Source organism: Sphaeramia orbicularis, unplaced genomic scaffold, assembly GCF_902148855.1.
Source record: "Sphaeramia orbicularis unplaced genomic scaffold, fSphaOr1.1, whole genome shotgun sequence".
Classification (NCBI taxonomy): Eukaryota; Metazoa; Chordata; class Actinopteri; order Kurtiformes; family Apogonidae; genus Sphaeramia; species Sphaeramia orbicularis.
In genome coordinates this window covers 70,240-82,186 of record NW_021941604.1, presented here as the reverse complement: position 1 = coordinate 82,186, position 11,947 = coordinate 70,240, and the positions used below count along the sequence as shown (strand labels likewise).

The window sequence follows — 11,947 nt, the reverse complement described above, 5'->3', positions numbered from 1 at the left end:
TACACTGAACACACTGAACACATGAGTTTACATTGAACAGACTGAACAGATGAGTTTACACTGAACAGAGTGAACAGATGAGTTTACACTGAACAGAGTGAACAGATGAGTTTGCACTGAACAGAGTGAACAGATGAGTTTACACTGAACACACTGAACAGATGAGTTTACACTGAACAGAGTGAACAGATGAGTTTACACTGAACAGAGTGAACAGATGAGTTTACACTGAACACACTGAACAGGTGAGTTTACACTGGGAACACTGGACTGAACAGGTGCAGGTTTGATCAGTCCATCAGCCCTTCTTCCAGTCTTCAGTAGTCTTCTTCCAGTCTTCAGTAGTCTTCAGTAGTCTTCTTCCAGTCTTCAGTAGTCTTCAGTAGTCTTCTTCCAGTCTTCAGTAGTCTTCAGTAGTCTTCTTCCAGTCTTCAGTAGTCTTCTACCAGTCTTCAGTAGTCTTCTTCCAGTCTTTAGTAGTCTTCAGTAGTCTTCTTCCAGTCTTCAGTGGTCTTCTTCCAGTCTTCAGTAGTCTTCTTCCAGTCTTTAGTAGTCTTCAGTAGTCTTCTTCCAGTCTTCAGTGGTCTTCTTCCAGTCTTCAGTAGTCTTCTTCCAGTCTTTAGTAGTCTTCAGTAGTCTTCTTCCAGTCTTCAGTGGTCTTCTTCCAGTCTTCAGTAGTCTTCTTCCAGTCTTCAGTAGTTTCACTGGTTCTGTTTCATGGTCCAGCCGAGCCTCTTTTTCTTATTCTGAAGTCTCACCGATGGCTTTAGCTGCAACTGGACCCATCAAACCTGTAACTGTAACACAAACATTGGGACACCTGCAGGAATTGAACCACCAACTTTCCAGACTTGATCAACCTCCATTGCTGCAGAACTGCTTTCAGTTGTTCACCCATTTCTTGATCGTCTTTTTATATAATTCTGAAATGTACATTATTTTTCAGTTTTGTTTAACCTTACCTTTTTTTTTCTTTTTTTTCCTCTGTCAGTTCACTCTGACCGTTGGACCATTTCAGCTGTTCACTGGACTGGAACTGATGGAGTTTACAGACAAAACTGGAAAAATTGGGGTGTTCTACAACTTTTGACTGGTAGTGTACACGACAGAAACAGACTGAAGAGCACAACGTACACGCACCATCACACATGAAGAGGAGCACGTTGTCATGGAAACGCTCACAGGTAGTACTTCATATGGTTCACCTCAGATTATATTTAACTCATCCACTATATGGACCAAAGTCTGTGGACCCCCTGAACTATTATTACTATTAACTATTAGTAACTACTAACTATTATTAACTATTAGTAACTACTAACTATCACTGACTATTATTAACTATTAACTATTAGTAACTGCTAACTATTACTAACTATTAGTAACTACTAACTATTACTAACTATTATCAACTATTAACTATTAGTAACTACTAACTATTATTAACTATTAACTATTAGTAACTATTAGTAACTATTAACTATTGTTACCTATTAGTAACTATTAACTATTATTAACTATTAGTAACTATTTGTAACTATTAACTACTAGTAACTGTTTGTAACTATTAACTATTAGTAACTATTAGTAACTATTAACTATTAGTAACTATTAACTATTATTACCTATTAGTAACTATTAACTATTATTAACTATTAACTCTTAGTAACTATTTGTAACTATTAACTACTAGTAACTATTTGTAACTATTAACTATTAGTAACTATTAAGTATTAGTAAGTATTAACTATTATTACCTATTAGTAACTATTAACTATTATTAACTATTATTGACTATTATTAACTAGTATTAACTATGATTACTATTATTAACTATTATTCTAATCCATACTCTGGTCTCTGATAACATTATTATTCTGTCTTTTGTGTTGTGTGTGTGTGTGTGTGTTGTGTGTGTGTTGTGTGTGTGTGTGTGTGTGTTGTGTGTGTGTGTGTGTGTGTGTGTGTGTGTGTGTGTGTGTGTGTGTGTGTGTGTGGTGTGTGTGTGTGTGTGTGTGTGTGGTGTGTGTGTTGTGTACATACTTGAGTGTGTCCATCTCCTGTGGGAGGTTGTAGCTCAGGAGGCGATTGAACCGAAGCATCTGAGATTCTCTGGTGAAGTTCAACCTCATGACTTGGCTCAGGTACCTGTGGATACACACACACACATATACACACTTTACCTGTGGATACACACACACACACACATATACACACTTTACCTGTGGATACACACACACACATATACACACTTTACCTGTGGATACACACACACACACACATATACACACTTTACCTGTGGATACACACACACACATATACACACTTTACCTGTGGATACACACACACACACATATACACACTTTACCTGTGGATACACACACACACACATATACACACTTTACCTGTGGATACACACACACACACACATATACACACTTTACCTGTGGATACACACACACACATATACACACTTTACCTGTGGATACACACATACACACATATACACACACTTTACCTGTGGATACACACACACACATATACACACTTTACCTGTGGATACACACACACACACATATACACACTTTACCTGTGGATACACACACACACATATACACACTTTACCTGTGGATACACACACACACATATACACACTTTACCTGTGGATACACACACACACATATACATACTTTACCTGTGGATACACACACACACACACATATACACACTTTACCTGTGGATACACACACACACATATACACACTTTACCTGTGGATACACACACACACATATACACACACTTTACCTGTGGATACACACACACACACACACTTCACCTGTAGATACACACACACACACACACTTCACCTGTAGATACACACACCATCATCCAGTTTGCTCATGGTCAGCTGTTCTGTTTGGATTGACTCTACGCTCCAACCCTGGCTCACAGTGTGTCATGGTCCTCAGAATTAGATGAGGTCATGATCGTTTGGAGGTCAGGAGGTTCTGACAGATGCTCCATCAGACCTTTGTCACAGTTTAGTCACTTGAACGCACCACATGTTCTTTTCCATAAGTGTCAGCACAAACACTTCCACACTCAGGTTCTTCACTTGTTATTTAAAGCTGTGGCAGACTTTCATCCTCAGTGTTTCCTCACATCTGTCCATCCTCAGTCCTCTCCTCAGTTTCATTGGTCTGTTGGTCTGTCTGTCATTCCTCAGCTGAATCTCTTCCTCATGCTGAACACTTTCGTAGTTCCATCCACCACAAACAAACATGTGTTTATAAACAGAGGCAGGAGGAACTGGGCATCTGAGGAAGTTTGTTGCGATGGGCATTGTGGGAAACGGATGTTCGCACAGCCACCTGACAGCAGCAGTACAACCATGTGAACCATGTGAACCATATGAACCATGTGAACCATATGAACCACGTGAACCATATGAACCACGTGAACCATATGAACCACATGAACCATGTGAACCATATGAACCATGTGAACCATGTGAACCATATGAACCATGTGAACCACATGAACCACGTGAACCATATGAACCATGTGAACCATATGAACCATGTGAACCATGTAAACCATATGAACCATGTGAACCACATGAACCACATGAACCATGTGAACCATGTGAACCATGTGAACTATATGAACCATATGAACCATGTGAACCATATGAACCATGTGAACTATATGAACCATATGAACCATATGAACCATGTGAACCATGTGAACTATATGAACCATATGAACCATGTGAACTATATGAACCATGTGAACCATATAAACCATGTGAACCATATAAACTATATGAACCATGTGAACCATGTGAACTATATGAACCATGTGAACCACATAAGGAGCTGTGGCTCAGTTGGTAGAGCGGGTCGTCCAATGACCATAGTGTTGGCGGTTCGAATCCTAATCAAATGGTGCTCATTTCTGTCTAAAACAGCTTTTTTAAATGTAGGTTTGTCGCTGGTATCAGTTTTTTCACCACCAGTGACATGAATATAGTGGATATAAAGTGTTGAGTCTGAATTGTTTTAGTTCCTATGTTCCCTGAAGGCAACATGAACAGGGAAAGTCCATAGGATTTTTGTCATGCTGTGACTCATTATTCCACGCCCCTCTCAGTTGAGGCAACGCCCTCCTTGCCACATCAGGGCCAAAAGTTGAACAAGTGAAAAAAAGAGATCTGAAACTGAAAAAAAGAGGTGAAAGCAAAAAAAGATCTGAAAGTGAAAAAATAAGATTTGAAACCATAAAAAATAAGATCTGAATCTGAAAAGATAAAACATGCAAATAAAAAAAATAAGACTTCAAATATTAAGATATATATGAAAGTGAGAAATGAAATAAATAATTTATTCAAAAGAATTACCGAAGTGAGTCAAAGTTATATTTAACCTGAAAAAACTTTTCATACACTTGTTTTTAATTTGAAAACATTGTTGTATTTTTCAAAATTCAAGATCAAAACTTAAATTTTCAGTTTCAAATTTTATATTTTCATATACAAACTTATGGCCCTAAATCAGCTCCATACATTTCTCCACCTTCATGGTGCCCAAAGTGCTTTACAATTCCTCACATTCACTCATTCACACACACATTCATACACCAGTGGGTGGTGCTGCCAGGCTCTACTGAACACTATTAAGGGTTCAGTGTCTTGCCCAAGGACACTCCAACATGTGGACAGTCGGAACCAGGATTTGAACCGCCAACCCTACGGTCACTGGACAACTCGCTCTACCAACTGAGCCACATATAGTTCATATGGTTCACATGGTTCATATGGTTCACATGGTTCACATGGTTCACATGGTTGTACTGCTGCTGTCAGGTGGCTGTGCGAACATCCGTTTCCCACAATGCACTTCACGACAAACTTCCTCAGATGCCCAGTTCCTCCTGCCTCTGTTTGTAAACACATGTTTGTTTGTGGTGGATGGAACTACGAAAGTGTTCAGCATGAGGAAGAGATTCAGCTGAGGAATGACAGACAGACCAACAGACCAATGAAACTGAGGAGAGGACTGAGGATGGACAGATGTGAGGAAACACTGAGGATGAAAGTCTGCCACAGCTTTAAAAGTTTCCATCGCAGACATAATGAAAAAATGAGATGACCATCCTTCTGTGTCAAAAACACAGATAAAACACTAACAGACAGAATCAACAGTTTGTACACAAATATCCATAAATAAGTCATGCACAGAATTAAATGTGTGATTAAAATAAAAACTGTACTCAGTTCCTGTGACTGACATCATGTCTGTGGGTGTGATCTGAGTGGACGTCACTTCAACATCATCCACTTGGACTGAGTCTGTTTCAGGTCCAGTTGTTGTTTTGTCAGTTTTATTCATAATAATTAAGGTTGGGCGATAAAACGATAATGATATATATCACAAGAAAACTTTAGATTGAAATATGAGACATGCTCAATAGAATTTCAATAGAACTCATTGGTCCAAGAACAGCCAATCATCATTAAGTAGCGCCGCAACAAATTAATCACACTAGAGCCACGCCCAGTTAGGGCGACGCCCACAGCACAAAGCATACGACCGTCAAACTGAAACTGAAGATGATTATAAAGGGGGGGTGGGGGGTGGATAAAACGGGGGAATAATACTTAAATGTGGAGGGGGGGGACTTCTCCATAAGTACCATGACCTCCCTCCCTCTCTCTCTCTTTCTCCCTCTCTCCCTCCCTCTTTCTCTGTCTCTCTTTTTCTCTCTTTCTCCCTCCCTCCCTCCCTCCCTCCCCCTCTCTCCCTCTTTCTCTCTCTCTCTCTTTCCCCCTCTCTCCCTCCCTCTCTCTTGCCCTTTCTTTTTCTCTCTCTCTCCCTCTCTCTCTCTCTCCCTCCCTCTCTCTCGCCCTTTCTTTTTCTCTCTCCCTCCCTCCCTCCCTCCCTCTCTCTCACCCTCCCTCCCTCTCTCTTGCCCTTTCTTTTTCTCTCTCTCTCCCTCCCTCCCTCTCTCTCGCCCTTTCTTTTTTTTTCTCTCTCCCTCCTTCTCTCTCTCCCTCTCCCCCCCCCCCTTAGTGGAAACACCAGTAGTAGACACTCATGCTGGATCTGTTCACCCCTAGTCTGGGGGAGGAGCAGAGGATACCAGCTCTACAGTATTTGAATGGGACTGCAGAACCAGTTTAGGCCACAATCCTACGTACGACACCTTTAAAACAAGATGAATTATCGGACACTTCTAAATTTATGTTGTTTTTTGTCTTGGTAAGAAACAAATAATTAAAACAAACCAACGCCAACAAAAACATAACCTCCTTGGTGGAGGTAAAAAACCTGGAAGTGAAGAAGAAGAGTTTTTCCCAAACATGTGTGTGTATGTGTGAACACAGCAGGAAAGCACATCAGTTTAGAATTTAGGAGGAGAGAGGAGGAACCAGCATTCTAGATTCAAACCAACACAGATTTATGGAAGGACTGACACCGACATCTACCGCAACTAAAGAAACTAAAGGACCCACACCGACATCTACCGCAACTAAGAAACTAAAGGACCCACACCGACATCTACCACAACTAAAGAAACTAAAGGACCCACACCGACATCTACCGCAACTAAAGAAACTAAAGGACCCACACTGACATCTACCACAACTAAAGAAACTAAAGGACCCGACACGACATCTACCGCAACTAAAGAAACTAAAGGACCCACACTGACATCTACCACAACTAAAGAAACTAAAGGACCCACACCGACATCTACCACAACTAAAGAAACTAAAGGACCCACACCGACATCTACCGCAACTAAGAAACTAAAGGACCCACACCGACATCTACCACAACTAAAGAAACTAAAGGACCCCACCGACATCTACCGCAACTAAAGAAACTAAAGGACCCACACTGACATCTACCGCAACTAAAGAAACTAAAGGACCCACACCGACATCTACCGCAACTAAAGAAACTAAAGGACCCACACCGACATCTACCGCAACTAAAGAAACTAAAGGACCCACACCGACATCTACCACAACTAAAGAAACTAAAGGACCCGCACCGACATCTACCGCAACTAAAGAAACTAAAGGACCCGATACGACATCTACCGCAACTAAGAAACTAAAGGACCCACACCGACATCTACCGCAACTAAAGAAACTAAAGGACCCACACCGACATCTACCGCAACTAAAGAAACTAAAGGACCCACACCGACATCTACCGCAACTAAAGAAACTAAAGGACCCGCACCAACATCTACCGCAACTAAAGAAACTAAAGGACCCGCACCGACATCTACCGCAACTAAAGAAACTAAAGGACCCACACCGACATCTACCGCAACTAAAGAAACTAAAGGACCCACACCGACATCTACCGCAACTAAGAAACTAAAGGACCCACACCGACATCTACCGCAACTAAAGAAACTAAAGGACCCGCACCGACATCTACCGCAACTAAAGAAACTAAAGGACCCACACCGACATCTACCGCAACTAAGAAACTAAAGGACCCACACCGACATCTACCGCAACTAAAGAAACTAAAGGACCCGCACCGACATCTACCACAACTAAAGAAACTAAAGGACCCACACCGACATCTACCACAACTAAAGAAACTCAGCAGCACAGCAGGGACTGAATGGACAAACCAACACTACACACTAGTGTTTGGAACACATGTACATAAATATGGGACAGTTTAGCTCAGATGGACCAAAGGGACGAGTGTAGACGTGTTGATCAGCCGTATTCGACAGAACCAACAGAAGGTAAATGTCACCTACTTGTCCATGGTTCCGAACAGCCACTTGGGCTCTTTGTTGAAGGGCATCCTCATCCTGTGGAACTTGGCCATTTTTTCTGCCACTTCAGCTGAGATGCTGGGCTGGGTTAACTCGCAGGTGTCCAGTTTACGGCTCTGTCCAACACATATGACAGCTGATTAGTTCAGCCACAACTACGGCTGTGTATCGACAAGAATCTGCCAATACGATACAAATCACAATACTAGGATCACCATACGATATATCGCGATATATCACGATACTATTAAAAAGGCAGTTTTTTTCTTTCTTTCTTTTTTAACCCTTTCATGCACAGTGGTCACTCCAGTGGTCACTCCAGTGGACAGTTCTTCTCCAGCTGTTCTCTTGTATATTCATGGATCTGGTTGTTTTAGTTCCAGATCAGCCGACACAGTGGACACTTATGCATCATCTCACACACTGACATTTATATTTTTACTTTTCTTGATAAATCTGATCTGCAGTGACATGTTTAGTGTAAATCAATTGCTTGTTATTGTTATTAGTCTGTAATTAACAGGTTTTTTTTTAAACAAAAGTTGTTGGTTTTTTTGCATTATATCTCCATGAATTGAGTAATGGCTGGTATTAGTGTTAAAATGTGAGAAAACATTAGATTAGCAGTATTAAAAATGTCTGGTAAAGGTTCGTACTGTCTTCCACATATAATTTTTGTAGATAATTTATTTATCAGACAAACTAGTAAAGCAGGTAAACAAACAACTACCCCTGTCTGAGAGATGAATTACCTATAATAAGCATTAAAAATGTTTTTATTTCATAGTTTTCACACAATATATCAGTAAATACATGTTTCTTTGCTCCAAAAATTAAACATGTGGTGTCCAGCTGAGCGGACATTTTTGCAACTCCATGAAAAATAGGTTCATAAGAAAATTTTCTTTAGGCATGTTTTTTACATCCCTAAAGAGGAATAAAAACACACAGAACAAAAATCTTGAATGAGGGTCTCATAATTCATTCATGAAAGGGTTAAAAATGATTATTTCCTAGAAGAATTGAATTACACCAGAAATATATACAAATACTAAACACATTTTTATTTAATCCCAACAGGAACTAATGCTATAGCACATTTTATTCTAATTCTCCTAGTTTCTAAATGAACAACCATCTGCCTCTCAGACAGTAAAAAGTGCTTTTCGGATGATTCAAATAACCATTATTGAATAAAACAGTGTTCAATAATAATAAATAACATAAAAACAATAAAGAAAACAAAAAAACTAAAATGATCCTCTGCCATATCTGCATTTGAATAAGTACCTAAAAATATCGATACGGTACTTTTTGATTGTAATTACACCCGAAGATGCTTCTCCTTCATTCACTGTTAGTGAATGTAGCTTTGGCCAGGAAGAGTTGATGTCATCAGGCGGTATCCAATGATCATTGGGTGTTTCGACCCAGAACCGCTACACCCTCAACATTGGTGGGTCGGCAGTGGTGGCCAGATCACTGCCCATCAACTCCCCCTGGCTTCCAGCTAAGCTCCTCTCTCCTGCTCCATAACCAACAGGAGGCTCTTTCTGCTGCCTCACCCATCCTGCGAGCTGCCATCTTTCTCTCCCTCCCTGTCACCCCAATTGCCGTGAGCATCCTCCACACTGACTGGGCAGGGAATCCTCTACAGCCGACCTCGACTGGGAAGAGCCACGCCTGCCACCCTTTCTCTTTGCAGTCATGCAGGAGGTCCTGGTATTTGCCACTCTTTCTTTCGAACGCCTCCTCACAACCCTCTTCCCATGGGACCGTAAGTTCTATGAGGATGATCTTCTCTGCCTCTTCAGACCACAGAACCACGTCTGGCCTCAGGGCTGTCTGGACGACCTGGGGGAATTGCAGTCTTCCCCCCAGGTCTACCTTCATTTCCCATGATTGGGCCTTTTGCAGCAGGTTGACTTTTGTGGTTACTGTGGCTGGTGGCTTTTGACCCTCTTTTACGAACTTTATTGGTTGCATTGCTGTCCCATGTGGTTGGCGTTTCTTGCGTCTCTCCTGCTCCAAGGTGTTAGCTAGTGTCATGAGCACCTTGTCATGGCGCCACCTGTACCTTCCCTGGGCAAGTGCTGTTTTACACCCTGACAAGATGTGTGCCATGGTGCCTCTCCCTCCACAGAGCCTGCACAAAGGATCTTCCTTCAAGCCCCACTTGTGCAGGTTTGTTGGAGTCGGGAGTGTGTCATACACCGACCGTAGCATAAATGAGATGCGGAAAGGCTCCAATCTCCAAAGATCTCCCCATGTGATTTTCCTTTGGGCAGGTCCCATTTGGTCCACACACCCTGGGACGCTAACTCCACTGCCCTTGCCCTTCGTCCTTCCTCCTCCCAGTTCCGTACTTCCTCCTGGATCATGGCCCTTCTGGCCTTGGGTCCTGCCTTCCCCCAATGCTGGACATGGGAAGTTCCAAGACCCTGTCTTCCTGTGCATGGTGTTCCAATGATGTCACGCAGTTTCAACATGCTCTCAGCCTGTGCAACAGATGAGTCAGCTGCCCACTTGCATCCTGATCTTGTGAGGATGCCTGCATGTCTGACTTGTTCATCCTGGGAGTCTCTATATGTCATTATGACTCTGCACTTTGCAACCTTAAATTCCTCCACCACAGATGACAGAGGAAGTTGGAGCTGCCCTGATCTTATATAAAGGCCTACTGCAGCGAAACTTGGAGGGATTCCCAGCCACCTTCGGAGGTACTTGTTGATCTTCTTCTCCACTCCTTCCACGCTTGTCATGGGAACTTCGTACACTGTCAACAGCCACATGAGTCTTGGCAGCAATCCATGTTGATAAAGCCATGCTTTGAATTTACCTGGGAGCCCTGATTTTTCAATTCTCCTCAGCCATTCTTCTGCCTGCTTTTCTGTGCTGCTAATGTTCTTCCTGTCAGTAAGTGAGTCATCGAACCACTTCCCGAGGCACTTGATTGGATTTTCCCTTATCGATGGAATCACTTCCCCTTGCACATGCAGCGTGACCCTGTTCGTTACCTTACCTTTCCTGATCACCATGCACCTGGATTTCTTTGGCTTAAACTTCATTCTGGCCCACGTTGCCATGCGGTCCAGAACAGTTAGCACCCATCTCGCCTCCACGTGGGTTGTGGTAGTCACCGTGAGGTCGTCCATGTAACCTCTTATTGGGGGTTGTCGGATGCCCGATTGCATTTTTGGGCCTCGGGCTTCCTTCCCGGCAGCTGTTATCAGGAGGTTCATTCCCATGATGAAGAGTATGGGGGAGATTGTGCAGCCAGTTATGATCCCTTTTTCCAGGTTTTGCCACTGGGTTGTAAAGTGGGTTGTCTTGAATCGTAGCTGGATTCCGCCAAGGTAACTGGTGATCATTCCCTTGATGTGCTGAGGGATACGGTAATGGTCTAGTGCTGCATGGATGAGGGCATGAGGGACTGATCCATAGGCGTTAGCCAAGTCCAGCCAGACAACAGTCAGGTCGCCCTTGTTGGCCTTGGCCTCCCGGATCATCTGACTGAGAACTCCAGTGTGTTCCAGACATCCGGAGAAGCCTGGGACTCCACCTTTCTGGATAGTGGTGTCAATATACTCGTTCTCAGTCATATATGAGGTCATCCTCTTAGCCAACACCGAAAAGAAGATCTTGCATTCTACACTTAGCAGTGAGATTGCTCTAAATTGATCTATGGCCGAGGATTTCTCATCTTTTGGCACAAAACAGCCTTCTGCCTTTTTCCAGCTTGATGGAATGATGCCCTTCTTCCAGATCCTCTGGAACAGCTTCCATAGCCTCCGGAGGAGCATTGGGCACTTTTTATATACCTTATAGGGTATGCCGCTTGGGCCGGGGGCAGATCCTGTTCTGGCCTTCTTCACCACCTCTTGAACTTCCTTCCAGGATGGTTCGCTGATGTTGAGTTCTTTTCCAGGCATATCAATGCTGTCGATGTTTGGGTTGGCATCCAGGGCCTGGTTTCTGGAGATGTCATTATGGGTCTCTCTCAAGAATGCCTCCACGTCTTCTCTGGGGCTAGTCAGCCTTCCAGATTTTGCTTCACCCAGCAGTGTTCTGGTGAATCGGAAAGGGTCTTTGATGAACTGAGCTCTTTTGTTCTCCCTATCCTTCCTTCTTTTC

At 42.6% G+C, this 11,947-nt stretch overlaps 1 protein-coding gene across 1 annotated transcript in view; it reads right to left on the bottom strand.

Annotated features, from left to right (window-relative positions):
* Positions 1–11,947, bottom strand: part of LOC115416434 (choline kinase alpha-like) — a 48,792-nt gene that overhangs the window by 7,312 nt on the left and 29,533 nt on the right. Inside the window, exons 5-6 of the mRNA XM_030130206.1 lie at positions 7,796–7,929; positions 2,040–2,148 (exon numbers count right to left, since the gene is read on the bottom strand). Coding sequence (XP_029986066.1) covers positions 2,040–2,148; positions 7,796–7,929 — 243 coding nt within the window. The remainder of the gene's footprint in view (positions 1–2,039; positions 2,149–7,795; positions 7,930–11,947) is intronic.